The sequence below is a fragment of the Chiloscyllium punctatum genome, chromosome 2 (assembly GCF_047496795.1).
Source record: "Chiloscyllium punctatum isolate Juve2018m chromosome 2, sChiPun1.3, whole genome shotgun sequence".
Lineage (NCBI taxonomy): Eukaryota > Metazoa > Chordata > Chondrichthyes > Orectolobiformes > Hemiscylliidae > Chiloscyllium > Chiloscyllium punctatum.
In genome coordinates this window covers 148,907,538-148,926,119 of record NC_092740.1, presented here as the reverse complement: position 1 = coordinate 148,926,119, position 18,582 = coordinate 148,907,538, and the positions used below count along the sequence as shown (strand labels likewise).

Genomic DNA, 18,582 nt, shown 5'->3' with positions numbered 1-18,582 from the left:
CCAGATGGCTCCTTCTTCAAAGACTGCAACGTCCCCTCAGACGTGATCGACGATGATCTCCACTGCATCTCCTCCACTTCCCGCTCCTCCACCCTTGAACCCTGCCCCTCCAACCACCACCAGGACAGAACCCCTCCAACCTCCAGATACATATCATCCTTCGTCATTTCCACCACCTCCAAACAGACCCCACCACCAGGGATATATTTCCCTCCCCTACCCTATCAGCATTCCTGAAAGACCACTCCCTCCGCGACTCCCTTGTCAGGTCCACACCCCCCACCAACACAACCTGCACTCCCGGCACCTTCCCCTGCAACCACAAGAAATGCAAAACTTGCGACCACACCTCCCCCCTCACTTCCCTCCAAGACCCCAAGGGATCCTTCCATATCCGTCACAAATTCACCTGCACCTCCACACACATCATTTACTGCATCCGCTGCACCCGATGTGGCCTCCTCTACATTGGGGAGACAGGCCGCCTACTTGCGGAACGTTTCAGAGAACACCTCTGGGACACCCACACCAACCAACCCAACTGCCCCGTGGCTGAACACTTTAACTCCCCCTCACACTCCGCCAAGGACATGCAGGTCCTTGGCCTCCTCCATCGCCAGACCATGGCAACATGACACCTGGAGGAAGAGCGCCTCATCTTCCGCCTAGGAATCCTCCAACCACAAGAGATGAATGCAGATTTCTCCAGCTTCTTCATTTCCCCTCCCCTTATCTCAGTCCCAACCCTCAGACTTAGCACCGCCTTCTTGACCTGCAATCTTCTTCCCGACCTCTCCGCCCCCACCCCCTCTCCGGTCTATCACCCTCACATTATTAACCTCCTTCCGCCTATCGCAATCCCAACGCCCCTCCCCCAAGTCCCTCCTCCCTACCTTTTATCTTAGCCTGCTTGGCACACCTTCCTCATTCCTGAAGAAGGGCTTATACCCAAAATGTCGATTCTCCTGCTCCTTGGATGCTGCCTGACCTGCTGCGCTTTTCCAGCAACACATTTTTTAGCTCTGATCTCCAGCATCTGCAGTCCCAACTTCTGCCTCACAGATGGTGGGCAGGCTTCGGAGAGACAGATAGTGAGTTATTCACTTAAGGATTCCTAGCCTTTGACCTGCTCTTGTAGGCACTGTATTTACATGGCTAATCCTGTTCAGCTTCTGGTCAATGGTAATCACTAGAATATTGAGAGTGGGAGATTCAGTAATGGTAATATCATTGAATGTAAAAGCATGATCCTTGGATTCTCTCTTGTTGGAGATGGTCGTTGCCTTCTGTAGCATAAATATTACTTACCAATTTTCAGCCCAAGCTTGGATATTATCCAGGTCTTGCTGCATTTGGACATGGACCATTTCAGTGTGTTATTATAAACAGTGCTGACCATTGCACATTCCCACTTCTCATGGGAGGGAATGCCACGGATAATAAAGCAGCTAAAAATAGTTAGGCCTAGGACATACCTTGAGGAACAAGGACTCTTGTAGTGCAGTGGTAGTGTCCTGGTACTTCTGAAGCAGGAGTCCTTGGCTCACTTCCTACCTCCTTCAGAGATGTGTAATAACACCTCTGAGTATGTTGAATCAAATAAATAAAGGGATGACCATAGGGTGCTTGTGGCACAGTGGTAGTGTCCCAACCTCTGAGCCAAGCGACCTGGATTCAAACCCCAACTGCTCCAGTGGTGCGTGGTACATCTCTGAATAGGTTGATTAGAAAATATCTAAGACAAACCCAATGGGCTCTTGTGGTGCAGTGGTTGTGCCCTTAACTCTAGGCCAGGAGGCCCATGTTCAAATCCAAGGCTGTTTGATAGCAACTCTGAACAAATTGATGAGAAAACTTTTCAAATAGACAGACCCACGATGTAGACGGGTAGAATGGTAATCTGCTGCTAGGCCTGGCCAAGCTAGCTATAACCAGGTGCAGGCAGTGGCCTGTGGAAGGGTGTCATATCTGCCAAGTGCCTGCCACACTTCTATGAATACATTAATGCCTTGGTGTCCATCAAAGCTCTTGAGAGAGGCAGATACTGCAGGGGATAAACCGCTTTATTCCCCCTCCAACTCCATTTGTAATTAGCCCCTCCCCGCTCTCCCTATTTTTAATGTTTCACAGGGCCCATAAAACACTTTGCACGTAAACTTCTAATGGGCTGCACCGATTAGTTGTTGGAAATCGAAAAAAAGTCACGGTGATTTGGTGATGGGGAAGTCATTCAGGTGCATGGTAGCACTTCCAGATAATATAACAAAAAGGCAGCCCCATGAAGGACTCTAATAGCACAGTGGTAGTGTCCCTACCTTTGAGCCAGGAGGCTCAGGCCAAAATCCCACCTGCTCCAGAGGGATGAATACATCTAAGACAAACAGAATGTCAAAGCAGTTATAAGGCAGACCCACCCCTTCCAACTCCACTTTTATTTAGCCCCTTCCTGCCCTACCTCTCCCTGATTGTTTGCAAAGCCCTGAAATGGATTTAATTGGAAACATTGGAAGGTATGAAAGCTTAAACACGCATACCAATACGTTCAAGAACGGAATGGGACTATTTGGCACCGATCATTTGGCTCTAAACTTATTTGGTGCTCATTACTTTGGCGCTGAGCTGTTTTGGCGCCAATTCAAAAAAAAGTCTTGTAGAGCATGTAAGAAATTCGTTTTTATTGCATTGTAAGAAATAAATCTAATTCCTTTTTATTCATTATTTTTAACCTATTCATTATAAAAATTAATTTCTACATTTTGCTACATTTATCAAACACATGTAGATAACCATCGTGTGAAAACTTTGGTTTGTCTCTCTTGCTTAGAATGTTTTCAGCCATTTCTGGTATGGGCTCTACAAGAAAATAGAAAGAAAATTGTATTACAGCTTTCCAGTGTGAAGACAGAAGGGCTTGAGTATCATCAAGGCTATTAACAATTGTTAAATGAGAAAATGATTACAAAACGAGATTTGAATCTACAGCGGGTCATTACAGCTTTGACTATCAACTCTTGCTAGTTGAAAAAATTACACCGAGTCATTAGTCATCCTCTCTTCTTTAACCAAACAAGACTTTTTTAAAATTCTGAATTGGCGCCAAAACAGCTCAGCGCCAAAGTAATGAGCGCCAAAACAGTTGAGAGTCAAAACGGCAGGGCCAAATGATCGGCGCCAAAATGTAGCCGACCCTTCAAAAACATCTTCTTTCTCTCTGGCATTAGATGTTGGAGTGGACTTCTCAAATTTCAAATCTGATGTTGATCTTGCTTTTTGCACACCCTCTTTGCAGCAGTAACTTTCTATTCCTCATTCTGTTCTATCACCCTATGATCTTTGTATGCTATGATCTGCCTGTACTGTATACAAAACTTTTCACTGTACTTAGGTACACGTGACAATAATAAATCAAATCACATCAAATCAAATCAAATCAAACCAAACATGGGCGATTTGCTGGTGGTGGTTAATAGAAGGACAAAACAAAAAGGTATCACACATAAAACCATTCAGAGCTGTGCATGGTAGCACTTCTGGACGTTAAAAAACAAAGCAGGGTAGCGATGGACATCCAGCTCATAGTGATGCCTCCTTCACCTGCTGACGGTAGCAGTCAGTCCTGAAGTTGTGCACCATGTGAAAGTTGCTCAGGTGCGCGGTGGAATCCCGTCTGCACGTACCCCTGCCCAAACAGAATTTCACATTGGCCTCGGGTTCCTGAACCTGCCTCAGGAGCTTGGGGCCCACACCCTGAGCCGCCTCACGGCTAAGCCTTCTGTATCCCTCCGCCATGCAAAGTGGCGGGTTTTTTGTACTGGCTGCCGCTGCACACCATCCACCTCGAGTCTTACCATCCGCCGCTCGGTCATGCCTTGACGTCCTTACTCCCCTCTGGGCAGGAGGGATCCCAAACAGAGGGCTCTCTATGTGGGAGTGCTCTGTCTCTCCCCTTAGGGACCAAGTGTAGAGGATGCTGCATTCAGCAGTCCCTTATAACTGCAGATGGTGGCACGTCACACTCTCCCAGCCCAGTTGTTCACTTTGCAGTTCTGTGGAGTCAGTGAAATATGGATGTAATACGGTTGGGCAATTGCACCCCCTTTTCGACCGCTTAAAATATCTTTCGCTGTTCTTTTGATTGCACTTTAGCCCTATACTCCTGATCTTCTAGCACTCGGTGCAGAGGAGTATGGGCAGATCAGAGGACCTCCCTATGGCTCTGCTCCATGCAGTAGGCTGTGGAGAGGAGGAGTCATCTCTGCCGACTGCCTACCCCTCTTCTGTGGTTACGTTTCAGCCCAGACTGTCATTGGAGAGGGAGCATGTGGTGTCCACCACGACTCTCAATGCCTTCAGAGACAGGTGGGCATCACATGGGGTACAACACTTTACTTCCCCTTCCAAATCCACTTTGACTTAGCCTCTTCCCGCCTTCCCTACACCATCCCTCTCATTGTTGACGGACTGCATCGCCCACACCAATGGGCTTTGCTTGGAAATATTTAGTTGGCTACATGGGTGTTTTGACTAGCAGTGGTTGCTAGTTGAGGAAAAAAATAAAATACCACAGGTGGTGGGGAAATAAAAAAATGTTCTATAAAAAATGTGTGTATAAGAACAGGGATATTTTAAAAAGGCAGATGCAGGGGATGGGTGTGCAGAGCTGTCCCCAGGCTCGGACTAGGTAATGTGTGGCATGAATAGTGGCTCTTTTTTGGTGTTCAACAATGAACGATATAGAACATAGAACATTACAGCACAGTACAGGCCCTTCAGCCCTCGATGTTGCACAACCCCGTCATACTAATCTGAAGCCCATCCCACCTACACTATTCCATGTAGGTGTGCCTGTCCAATGATGACTTAAATGCGCTTAAACTTGGCAAATCTACTACCGTTGCAGACAAAGTATTCCATATCCTTACTACTCTGAGTAAAGAAACTACCTCTGACATCTGTCTTATACCTATCCCCCCTCACTTTAAAGTTGTGTCCCCTCGTGTTTGCTGTCCCCATACTTGGAAAAAGGTTCCATTCCAGCCAGGCTCCCTGAGTTATAACAGGCAGTGGCTGCTGCCACTTTGCAAACAAAATCTTTAACTGTTGTTCAGACTGGACATAGTCACAGTATCCACCTTAAAGTATGCTGTGTCTCTCACTTGGAGCTTACAACTCGAAACAGTGTAATGCAAAGAACATTTCAGGATCCCAGTCTTTAATTATATAGAACATTACAGTGCAGTGCAGGCCCTTCGGCCCTTGATGTTGTGCCAACCTGTATTATTGCTTGAATTAATATCGACAGAAGAACTTCAGGTTTACAGGTTTTGCACGTGAATTGATGCTTTTATTTCAACATTCTGATTCGCATTTGTATTTATATTCTGCAGCAAACATTATGTTGGCATGAAGTGATCAGAATCTTGGCCAACTTCTGGTGGTAACTATTTGCAGAAAGAACACTAACAGCTTAAAGAAGCAGGGAACAAAACTTTCAACAGAAACAAATCTGTCTGTTTCCAAATGTATCCCTTATACTTTGGCGAACTCTTCAATAACAAACAAAATCCATTAGTAGAATTGTAGTTTTATGCACTATTTGAGGCAATTTGTTTCTGTAAACAAAGTGCATAAGATATCTCTGATATACAGTTTTGGAGGTGCAAATTCTTGAGCCACTTATCCATTCACAGCAAACAGCTTGGTCTTAATGGTTTTGTAATACATTTGGTATCTTGCCACTTGAGTGCATCATCAAGCCTTTCCTCGCAGTTTTCACTTCCTCGCAAGTGTTGGCTCCTTCTGAAAACTGACCAGATTAACGCTCAAAAAGGTGCCAGTTACCATCCATATGCACGAGTCCAGATAGCCTTCCTCCTGTACTCAGGTAAAAACCGCAGTGCCAGCACTGTAGCTATGAGAAATAGAAAAGGACACTTATTAAGGTCGACCTAATATAAAAGGCATAACCTAAAACTGTTTCCCAAGGTACAATAGGACCGCTGTGGTCATTTAAGGGCACTGGGGTTTATCAATAGAAATATTCAGATTTCATGTCATGCAACTCAATAACAGTATTATATATTGTCACAATGGATAATGGTTATAGTTAAACCCAATCTTTGTGAGTTGATAAGTTTATTTTTTAATTTGTACTTAGACCATAAGACCATAAGACATAGGAGTGGAAGTAAGGCCATTCGGCCCATCGAGTCCACTCCGCCATTCAATCATGGCTGATGCGCATTTCAGCTCCACTTGCCAGCATTCTCCCCGCATTTCAGCTCCACTTGCCAGCGTTCTCCCCGTAGCCCTTAATTCCTCTAGACAACAAGAACCTATCAATCTCGGCCTTGAAGACATTTAGCGTCCCGGCTTCCACTGCACTCCGTGGCAATGAATTCCACAGGCCCACCACTCTCTGGCTGAAGAAATGTCTCCGCATTTCCGTTCTGAAATGACCCCCTCTAATTCTAAGGCTGTGTCCACGGGTCCTAGTCCTAGTCTCCTCGCCTAACAGAAACAATTTTCTAGCATCCACCTTTTCAAAGCCTTCAAGCAGGTTAGAGTATAAGAGTAGGGCATTCTTACTGCTATGGTACAAGGTGCTGGTGAGACCACGTCTGGGGTATCGTGAGCAGTTTTGGTCCCCTTATTTAAGGAAGGGTATTATTTTACAGGAGGCAGTTCAAGGAAGGCTTACCACGATGATCCCAGGTATGGAGGGATTATCTTGTGAGTAAAGACTGAACAGGTTGGGAATCTCCTCACGCGAGTGAAGAAAAATGAGAGGTGATCTCATGTGAAGTGTTAAGGACAAATGCTAAGAGATGGTCCCCCTCCAGAGTCGAGGTCCAGACGGAGGTCATAGTCTCAAATTAAGAATGCCAATTTAAGACTGAGATGCCGAGACATTTCTTCTCTCTGAGGGTTGAAGAGCTTTTCAAGTTCCTTGCCACAGACAGCTGTGGGTCAGAGTCCTTGTGTATATTTAAGGCTGAGATTGACAGATGCTTGATCAAGGGTTATGGGGAAAGGGCTGGAAAGTGGATGTGATGAAGGTTGTCGAGAGTGTGGTGCTGGAAAAGCACAGCAGGTCAGGCAGCATTCGAGGAGCAGGAGAATCGACGTTTCGGGCAAAAGCCCTTTATCAGGAATGTTGGACCAGTCATAATCCTATTGATTGACAGAATATGCTTGAGGGGCTGTTCCTTTTTTCTTATAGACTATGCTCTTATCTAATCAATGCGAGTCAGTAAGTCCTGCTATTTAATGATAAAGTATCATTACCTCACACAGCCATATTTGACAAAAGGTCGTTTATTTTAGCAGTTTCTTGCAAATCTATCAACATTTTTATTGGGTAATTATGCAATGTAGCTGAAATACTTTCTGAAACCTTTGTATTGTGTAAATTTCAAAAATTATAAAGTTGCTTTATGGCTGCAGTTGCTCTGGCTAGTTCCTGCAACAATAAAACCGGCAGAAAGTTCCACTCTCACTGTCAATAACTTTGTGGCACATATTATTCATCAGTTTAATCCAGAAAATTGCTTGCTTTTGAAGTGCAACTAATTGTAAGTTCAAGTAGAGTTTACATCTGATTTTCAATAGTCTGCATCCAAAACATCATTAATAACCAACACCATGCAGTGGGATTCAAGAACTCTCACTAATTATTCCACCTTCCAAAGCAGACGAGCAAACACACATAAAGGTTCCAAACAAAGAAATAAAATGATAACTGTTACTCAACCATAACCAGTTCTAATTCACAGCAGCAGCAAATGAATGTTTATGTGGATAGTTATTCTCGCAGCAACACCATTCCATTTGAATCTGAATTTATCACAACAGCTTTCGACACCATCTGTAATCAGCTGTTTATCCAAATCATTCAGTGAGGCATTACCTGGTTTGATTGGATGATTATTGCCTGTGTTGCAATGATATTCTCCTCAATCTTCAGTCCCACTTACTTGGAATTGTCAGGTCCTATAATCATAATCTAGTTTGGTATACCCAGCCAGTGTTTTACAAATGACAGAAAAATCAATCTCAGTGGCAGGCACAGATTATGTACTTATTCAGTAAACAGTCAGCATGTTGTAAAATAACACTATTTGACCCTGTATTTTTAAAGTAATCACAAGCTGGTCAACTTTCTCAGCTCCTCCTTTCCATGTGTCAATGAATGATGTTGGACATCCACCGTTACATCGACCAAGAGACAGATTCTTTATATCTGAGCACGGGAGAAGCTCTGGACAATTATTTGAACCAGTTCCAACAAAACTATGTTAACTGGTCGTTTGCTATTCGTGGACTTCTGCTGTGCACACATTAACTCCCATGCTACTCCTACCTAAAAACAGAACAGAGAACAATACAGCACAGAACAGGCCCTTCAGCCCTCGGTGTTGTGCTGGCCTTTTATCCTAATCTAAGATCAGACTAACCTACATGCCCTTCATTGTACTGACTTCCACCTGCCTATCCAAGAGTTGCTTAAACATCCCTAATGGCTCTGGAATTCCTGAAGAAGGGCTCATGTCCGAAACGTCGATTCTCCTGCTCCTTGGATGCTGCCTGACCTGCTGCGCTTTTCCAGCAACATATTTTCAGCACTGTACTCGCATCCACAACTTACCCTGGAAGTTCATTCCACACATGGACCACTCTGTGTGTGTAAAAACAAAAATTGTCCCTCATGTCTTTTTTACAACTTTTTTTCCTCTCACCTTAAAAATATACCCCCTCGTTTTGAAACCCCCATCCTAGGGAAAAGACACCTGCCATTTACCTTATCTATACCCCTTCATGATTTTATAAACCTCAATAAGGTCACCCCTCAGCCTCCTACACTCCAGTAGAAAAAAAAAGTCCCAGCCAATCCGGTCTCTCCTTTTCACTCAAACCTTCCTTTCCTAGCCACATCCTGGTAAATCCCTTCCGAATCCTCTTCAGCTGAATAATATCCTTCCTATAAGAGTCACCTTATTCAGACACCATTGACTCTCACTTGCGCTGGTTGAGCATCTTTTCTGGACTTCATCAGTGATGGAGTAAATTATAATTTATGAAGCAGCATTGCAAAACTTAAACCACAGAATGCACTAAAACATTTTGCATGCAAACTAATATTCACAAAACTGACAAAACACCAAAATCATTAATATAAAAATAAAGGACTCTGGATGCTGGAAATCCAAAATACAAAGTGCTGGAGAAACTCAGCAGGTCAGGCAACATCTGTTGAGAGAGAAGCAGAGTTAACATCAAATCCAGTGACCCTTCACGATAACTGAAATTATTGAGGGAAGGGTTCTATTTATGTCGATTACGGGGTTAGGGGCAAGGGAAGAAGAATAGAGTACACGGAGACAGTGCCGAGAGAGGGAGAGAGAAGAAAATCAAGGGATAGGCAAATGAAGATTGCTGATGATAATTTGAGAGAGGGATCATTTCCAGGAAGGTGCTAAACACAAGTGTGGGCAGGTGAAAAGGTGTTGGCTGCGCTGTGGGCAGTCCACAAACACAACTGGACCTTGGGGTTTGCAGGAAGGTAAGGAACAAGGAAGAGGGTGTTCACATTCTGAAATTGTTAAACTCAATGTTCAATCGTGAAGGTACCCAGTGGAAGAGATGGTGTTGTTCCTCCAGATTGCATTAAGCTCCACTTGAGCACTGCAGCAGCCCTGAGACAGAAATGTTGGCATGGCAACACGGCGGTGTGTTGAAATGGTAGGCAACTGGCAGCTTGGGGTCATTTTTGTGGGCACAGTATAGGTGCTCTGCAAAGCTGTCACTCAGTCTGCGTTTTGTCTCCCCAGTATAGAGACCACGCAGTGAGCAGTGTACACAGTAGACGAGGTTGAATGAAGTACAGGTAAAGTGCTGCTTCACCTGGGATCTTAGATAGTGAGGAGGGAGGAGGTAAATGGGCAACTGTTACACTTTTTGAGATTGCATGGGAAGGTGCCATGGGGGGTGGGGGTGGGAGAGGTGTGGGGAAGTGTTGGGAATGAGAGACGAATGGACCAGAGTTTCCCCACAGGGACTGGTCCCTGTGGAGTGCTGATAAAGGAGGAAAGAGGTATCTGTCTCCGATGGTGGCATCCCATTGGAGGTGTCAGAAATGAGGAACCTGTAGAGGCAGGGGCTGGTGTAGGACCAGGAGGACCCTATCACTGTTGTGGAAGAGAACACCAGGAGTGATGGCCGAAGTGCAGGAGATGAGTCAGACGTGGCTCAGGGTCCCATCAACCGCGGTGATGGGGAATCCTCAGTTGAGGAGAAAAAGTGACCATTTCTGAGGTCCCTGCCACAGAAGGTAACATCATCAGAGCAGATGAGACGGAAAGGAAAATGGAGACACTGGGAGAGTAGGATGGAAGCAGTGTTTGATTATGCATACTCATGGTAATTATGGGAGTCAGTATATTTGTGGTGGGTATTAGTGGGTAACCTAACCCCAGAAATGGAAAACAGAGGTATCAAGGAAGGGAAGGATGGAGTCAGACATGGATCAGGTGGAAACTAGAAGTTAAACTGACCAATTTTCCCCATTCTTGGGAGGAGAGGAAAGCAGCACCAATGACATCATCGATGTACTGGAGAAAGAGTTATGAAACAGGACCGTAGGAGGTCTGGGAAAAGGAATGTTGCTGGTATCCCACAAAGAGACAGAATCATTTCTCTTCTTTCACCTCAGACCTGTTTAACATCTTGTTAAATTTAACATGAGCAAGTGTCAGGGAGCAAAAACAGGAGTGTTCAGGTTGTATTACCTTCTGAACTTCTTGATCTGATGATCGCCTCACAGTCAATGTCTGGTATTCATGAATTTTCTACATATAGTTGCACGTGCAGTGAGGGAGTATTTTTGACAGGAGATGATTGCATTTTCATAGCAATGTTTTTCTGTGCTGGATTTCTCTGAACAGTACAGCGCTCTTCATTCTGAGAGTGGGGAAGGGGGAGGACACAAAGCGACACTCTGCATCGAACAGATATCTTCAGTCACAATGTTGGCTGGTGGATGGGTTGGTGTGTGTGTGTGTGTGTGTGTGTGTGTGTGTGTGTGTGTGTGTGTGTGTGTGTGTGTGTGTGTGTGTGTGTGTGAGTGTGAGTGAGAGAGAGAGAGGGGGGGGTGTAGTTTGCAGTGTGAAAGTGTCTGTAGACTGAAAGCATGGGAAATTTGCAGATCTGAAATCTGTTTCCTTAGGGCAGACGGGGGAGGGGGCATTCTAACACTTAGAAATTAGATTAGAATTTTTAGATTAGATTACTTACAGTATGGAAACAGGCCCTTCGGCCCAACAAGTCCACACCGCCCCGCCGAAGCGCAACCCACCCATACCCCTACATCTACCCCTTACCTAACACTACGGGCAATTTAGCCTGGCCAATTCACCTGACCTGCACATCTTTGGACTGTGGGAGGAAACCGGAGCACCCGGAGGAAACCCACGCAGATACGGGGAGAATGTGCAAACTCCACACAGTCAGTCACCTGAGGCGGGAACTGAACCCGGATCTCTGGCACTGTGAGGCAGCAGTGCTAACCACTGTGCCACCCACGGTGAAACTTTCTGGGACAGGAACTAAAGACAAATTAATTGGTGTCCTCAGAGTCTGGTGAAACCAAGGGTTTTTGCCCGAAACGTCGATTTTCCTGCTCCTTGGATGCTGCCTGACTGGCTGTGCTTTTCCAGCAACACTCTCATGTAGACTCTGATTTCCAGCATCTGCAGTCCTCACTTTTGCCTGCCTGAAACCTCAGATAATCAGAGGCACACTTCCTGGGGTGCTACACACCCATAAATCCAGCCATCGTCAAGTGCAAATGTATAGCTCACTAAATCACATTTATTTTACTTCAGTCAGTCTAAGATCCTAGGGAGTGTTGCTGAACAAAGAGACCTTGGAGTGCAGGGTCATAGCTCCTTGAAAGTGGAGTTGCAGGTAGATAGGATAGTGAAGAAGCAGTTTGGTATGTTTTCCTTTATTGGTCAGAGTATTGAGTACAGGAGTTGGGAGGTCATGTTGCAGCTGTACAGGACATTGGTTAAGCCACTGTTGGAATATTGCATGCAATTCTGGTCTCCTTCCTATCGGAAAGATATTGTGAAACTTGAAAGGGTTCAGAAAAGATTTACAAGGATGTTGCCAGGGTAGGAGGATCTGAGCGACAGGGAGAGGCTGAACAGGCTGGGGCTGTTTTCCCTGGAGCGTCGGAGGCTGAGGTTTACAAAATTATGAGGGGCATGGATAGGATAAATAGACAAAGTCTTTTCCCTGGGGTTGGGGAGTCCAGAACCAGAGGGCATAGGTTTAGGGTGAGAGGGGAAGTTAGAAAATAGACCTAAGGGGCAACTATTTCATGCAGAGGGTGGTACGTGTATGGAATGAGCTGCTAGAGGATGTTGTGGAGGCTGGTACAACTGCAACATTTAAGAGGCATTTGGATGGGTATATGAATAGGAAGGGTTTGGAGGGATATGGGCCAGGTGCTGGCAGGTGGGACTAGATTGGGTTGGAATATCTGGTCAGCATGGACGGGTTGGACTCTAACACATGTATTGCCTCTGGGTGATTCTGAGCACAGGTAGCAAAGCAGATCTTCACCAAATAGTTCCAAGATGAAGAAAACTAATGAAAATATCCAGCCTATCAGATTTGCTCTGTACAGGGAGAGCCTCACCTCTGTTGTTATGCTTCACTTACATTGGCAGAACATGATATGGGTGGTCTTGGCACCTGACCACAGGCTTATATGTTGCAGGTCAAGTTCAGATGAAAGCACATCATTCTGAAATGTTAATTATTCTTCTCTCTCCACACAGGCTTCCTGACTACTTCTGTATTTATTTCAGGGTCCCATTATTTGCAGTATTTGGCTTGTAGACTGTTGCAGGTTATCTGGGTTAGTGCTCTGTATCAACGACCCTGAGAAGAACTCAAAACGTCAATTCTTCTGCTCCTCGGATGCTGCCTGACCGGTTGTGCTTTTCCAGCGCCACACTTTTTGACTCCGATCTCCAGTCCTCACTTTGTCTTCGGCTGTACTTTCTCCTTATGTTACCAGTGCACCTCAAGTCTTAATGTGCGCGATTCATGTTACAGCGAGCACATTATTGTGAATTCTGAAGCACTAGACAGTCTTGAACAGTGGATTAATATTTCTAGCCATTCACTAGCTTAATCGCCAGCAGATCCTTTCACACATCGTGTTAAGACCCAGAGCAAAAAACATAGCGTTACGATTTGAGGAACCATGAAATGTGAATGGCACGCTGAATAATTCAATATGTATTAAATTTAATTTCTTCCCATGCATTATCCCAAGAAACAAGTTAAACCCAGTGTGTGGGGCAGCTTATTTAACAATGTGTGGTCTATGGTGGGCCAATGTATTTTGCTTTCTGTCTCAAATTTCGGAAAGTTATCCTTGTTACGCCTGACTTTGTTTCAGCTTTGTAACAATCTGAACATTCTTGAAGAAGCAACAGCTGTTCGCAGCACAAAAGATTTTCAACTGGATTGCTGCCTCACAACAGGAAAATCATGCAACTGCTAACTGCTGCTGTCATCAGACAGCTCCATGCTATTGTTGCTCCTGAGTTGGGGCTCATGCACTAGGCAGGATGGTCTGGTGTTCATTTCCCTCCCCAACCCTTTCCGCTTTCTGCAAAGACCATTCCCTCCGTGACTACCTGGTCAGGTCCACGCCCCCCCTACAACCCACCCTCCCCTACCACCGCAGGAATTGCAAAACCTGCGCCCACACCTCCTCCCTCACCTCTATCCAAGGCCCCAAAGGAGCCTTCCACATCCACCAAGGTTTTACCTGCACATCCACTAATATCATTTATTGTATCCGTTGCTCCCGATGCGGTCTCCTCTACATTGGGGAGTCTGGGCGCCTCCTAGCAGAGTGCTTTAGGGAACATCTCCGGGACACCTGCACCAATCAACTCCACCGCCCTCGCCCTGTGGCCCAACATTTCAACTCCCCCTCAGCTGAGGACATGCAGGTCCTGGGCCTCCTCCACTACCGCTCCCTCACCACCAGACGCCTGGAGAAAGAAAGCTTCATCTTCCGCTTTGGAACACTTCAACCCCAGGGCATCAACGTGGACTTCACCAGTTTCCTCATTTCTCCTTCCCCCACCTCACCCCAGCTCCAACCTTCCAGCTCAGCACCCCCCCATGAGCGGTTCTACCTGCCTCTCTTCTTTTCCACCTATCCACTCCACCCTCCTCCCTGACCTATCACCTTCATCCCCACCCCCACTCACCTATTGTACTCTATGCTACTTTCTCTCCACCCCCACCCCCCTCTCATTTATCTCTCCAGTCTGCAGGCACACTGCCTCTATTCCTGATGAAGGGCTTTTGCCCGAAACGTCAATTTTCCTGCTTCTTGGATGCTGCCTGACCTGCTGTGCTTTACCAGCACCAGTCTAATCTAGACTTTGGTTTACAGCATCTGCAGTCATTGTTTTTATCTGGTCTGGTGTTCAACCCTACCAAGTTACAGCTTATCCAAGACCGGCTGCCATTTCAGCTGTCTGTACACGAGAGGTTAGGGCTGCTACTGGATAGGCAGAGCTGAATGTTTTCAGCTTACATGGGGAGACTGACCCTTTGTTGATAGATGCTTTCAGCAAGGGACTGCATGTTGAACAAGGCGGCCAGAGGCTAAGGAAAGATCAGGGAGGGAAGGGATGCCATTGCTGGAGATTCAGCAACTACAAATGTACAGTTCAACGTGAAATCAAACATGCTCAGTCCCAATAGACTGAACAACAGGGAACAGCCTTTACAGGAAGATACTGGGGCCAACTACACCAAAGACTGACAGGTCAAGAGAATGGGCAGGGATCATGTGCCACGGTCAAAATTACAATGCCACCTAGAAGATTTTTTTTATTCATCCTTGGAATATGGGCATCACTTGCTGGGCCAGTATTTATTTTCTATCTCTAGTTGTCCTTGGTGGTGGTAAGCTGCCTTCTTAAACCACTGCAGTCCATGTGGTTGACCCACAATGCTATTAGGGAGGGAATGCCAGGATGTTGACGGAAAAACAATGAAGGTACGGTGATATATTTCTGAGTCAGGATGCTGAGCAGCTTGGAGAGGAACATGCAGGTGATGTTCCCATGTATCTGCTGCCCTTGTCCTTCAAGATGGAAGTGGTTATGGGTTTGGAAGGTGCTGTTTGAGGATTAGATTAGATTAGAATCCCTACAATGTGGAAACAGGCCCTTTGGCCCAAGTCCACACTGACCCTCCAAAGCATAACCCACCCAGACCCATTCCCCTACATTTACCCCTGCCTAATGGAACTAACACTATGGGCAATTTAGCATGGCCAATTCACCTAACCTGCACATCTTTAGATTGTGGGAGGAAACCGGAGCATCCAGAGGAAACCCACAAAGACACGGGGAGAATGTGCAAACTCCACATAGACAGCTGCCGAGGTTGGAATTGAACCCAGGTCTCTGGTGCTGTGAGGCAGCAGTGCTAACCACTGAGCCACCGTGCCATCCATATCTTTGGTGAATTTCTGCAGTGCAGCGTGTAGATAGTACACACAGCTGCTACTGAGCATAAGTGGAGGGAGTAGATGGCTGTGGATGTGCTGCCAATCAAGAGGGCTGTTTTGTCCTGGGTGGAGTTTCTTGAGAGTTGTTGGAACTGCACCATCCTGGCAAGTGGGAAGTATTCCATTGCACTCCTGACTTGTGCCTTGTAGTTGATGAACACTCTTTGGGGAATCGGGAGGTGTGATACTCAGTGTTCCTAGGCTCTGATCCACTGTTGTAGCCGCTGTGGTTATATGGTGAGTCCAGCTGAGTTCCTGGTCAATGGTAACATCAAGGATATTGATAGTGGGTGATTCAGTGATTGTAATACAATTGAATGACAATGAGCAATGGTTAAATTGTCTCCTATTGGAGATGGTCATTGCCAGGCATGTGTGGGGCACTACTGTTACCGGTGACATGTCAGCCCAAGCCTGGATATTGCCCAGGTATTCTGTTAAGGTCATTCCATTGCTGCAACAGTGAGAAAATCCAAGTGAAGAGAGTTAAACTCAAAATCATGGCAAAGACAGGCATGGGTTGGAATGCTGACAGGACACCTCAGACTTGAGAAAAAGGATGCTTGGAGGCAGGATAGGAATTTGCAAAGACCTGATTACAGACCTGAGGAAAGAAGATAGAAGTATGGAGGCTGGGGAAGGAAGATGGGTGGCTAGTTTTTAAAAACCAGAGGGGAGAATGTGCTTCAGAAAAGTGACAGCTGCAGATGCGTGGTGCTGCATAGAGGAATAAATGCTGAACCATCAGGAACTTATGAGAGGAGTTTTAAGCAATCTGAAGTAGAGCTATAGCTGATGATGCACACAGATGGAAATGGTCTGGAGATACGCATGATGAAACATAATAAAGTGACGTGAGATTGTCAGATCAATGATCGAGAGATGATGGGAGACTATGGGCAGGGAAAGCCCAGTAGTATTATCACTGGACTCAGAGATACAGATAATTTTCTGGGGTCCCAGGTTTGAATCCCACCATCGCAGAATTTCAATTCAATTTAAGAAAAAGTTCTGCAATTAGAAGTCTAATGTCAGACCCTGGAAGAATGTTCTAAGTTTCGAATGGGATCAACTCCAGATAACAAAAGCCCAGTTTTGCCCAATTTCCCTGCCATCCCATGGAGTAGTCTGGTGAATCTCCATTGCACTCCCTCTTAGGCAATTAAATCTCTCCTTAGATAAGGAGATCAAAATTATACACAGTACACAGAGGCCATGGTCTTTAAGGTTCCATAGAACTGCAGCAAGACCTCTTTACTCCTGTACTCAAACTGCCTTCTGCTAAAGCCCAACAGACATTCTATAATTCATACAGTCCATAAGTGATAGTTGCACCTACACACTAACTTTTGGTGTCCCATAAACAAGGACAGCTAAGTCTCTTTGCATACCAAAAGCTCCCAAACCATCGTCAGTTAAGAAATATCCTGTTTTTTTTTCTCTAATAAAGTGGATAACTTCAGACTTAGTCACTTTATGGCCCATTTGCCATGGAGTATAATATTTTGTGAACGCCTTGTGGGCGGCACGGTGGCACAGTGGTTAGCACTGCTGCCTCACAGCGCCGGAGACCCGGGTTCAATTCCCGCCTCAGGCGACTGACTGTGTGGAGTTTGCACGTTCTCCCCGTGTCTGCGTGGGTTTCCTCCGGGTGCTCCGGTTTCCTCCCACAGTCCAAAGATGTGCAGGTCAGGTGAATTGGCCATGCTAAATTGCCCGTAGTGTTAGGTAAGGGGTAGATGTAGATGTAGATGTAGGGGTATGGGTGGGTTACGCTGCGGCGGGGCGGTGTGGACTTGTTGGGCCGAAGGGCCTGTTTCCACACTGTAAGTAATCTAATCTAATCTAATCTAAAACAGACATTCTGAGGGAAGAAAGTCTGTGGGAATGTGGTTGTTTGTTCATCTGTTAGAAGAGTCGAAGGGGGTAGAGGTGAGTAGCGATGCAGTGGGATAACAAGTTGGAACATTGTTTTAGAAGGTCAAAGATCAGGAGGATGGGAAAGTTAGCATCCCATCCCCTGGTTGGCTCAAAGAGCTAAAGAGAATAGCTTGGCAGGGCAGTTTGAAAGCAAAGTGGAAGTGATGACTTTCGGTGGAAATTAAAGGTGGGAAAACTATCCAAGAGTGGAGAGGGGTGGCTGGAAGCTAGGATGACTGGAATAAAGCATCAGAGAAAGGCCACAAAAACAAATGGATTCAGGTTCGAAATGACAATTTAAAATGTACAGGAAAGTTCAAGTCAAGTGGGTGGCACGGCAGCTCAGTGGTTAGCATTGCTGCCTCACAGAGCCAGGGGCCTGGGTTCGATTCCAGCCTCGGGCGACCATCTGTGTGGAGTTTGCACATTCTCCCAGTGTCTGCATGAGTTTCCTCCAGGTACTCCGGTTTCCTCCCACAATCCAAAGATGTGCAGGTGAGGGTGGATTGGCCATGCTAAACTGCGCATAGTGATAGCTGCATTAGACAGGGTTAAATATGAGGTAGGGGAATGGGTCTGGGTGGGTTACTCTTCAGAGGATTGGTGTGGACTTGTTGGGCCTAAGGGCCTGTTTCCATACTGAAGGGAATGCAATCTCATCTAACCTAAGCAAGCCAGCAATTAAGACAGTTGTACCTTGTACCGTACAGATTTAAAGTTTTTGTACCTAGCAACATCAACAAACATTACAGAATGCAGTTATCAACTGTCAATGCATTTTCACTTCATCAACAATCTCATTGAGAGAGTTTGGATGCTTATTCCACTTGTGATGCAAAACCAAGTAAACCCTGCTAAGGAGATGGCTACTGTCAGAATTTTAAAAAAAATTCCCTGTTTAAGTTAAAATTGTACAAACAAGTATTGAAAATAAAAAGCATAGAGCATTTGTGTTTCATTAACAATAGATAAACGTGTTCAGTTCCCAAGTATATTTTTGTTCCCCTGAACTTAAGACAAACTTTTTCTTTGCATCCTGATTAGTC

General features: G+C 45.6%; 1 protein-coding gene across 3 annotated transcripts in view; it reads right to left on the bottom strand.

Moving 5' to 3' along the window:
* Positions 1-5,322: 5,322 nt before the first annotated feature.
* focad (focadhesin) overlaps positions 5,323-18,582 on the bottom strand; it is a 189,461-nt gene continuing 176,201 nt past the window's right edge. For all 3 annotated transcript variants that reach the window (XM_072590215.1, XM_072590210.1, XM_072590222.1), the window contains exon 44: positions 5,323-5,911. In XM_072590215.1, the coding sequence (XP_072446316.1) occupies positions 5,838-5,911 (74 nt within the window). In that variant the 3' untranslated portion in view covers positions 5,323-5,837. The remainder of the gene's footprint in view (positions 5,912-18,582) is intronic.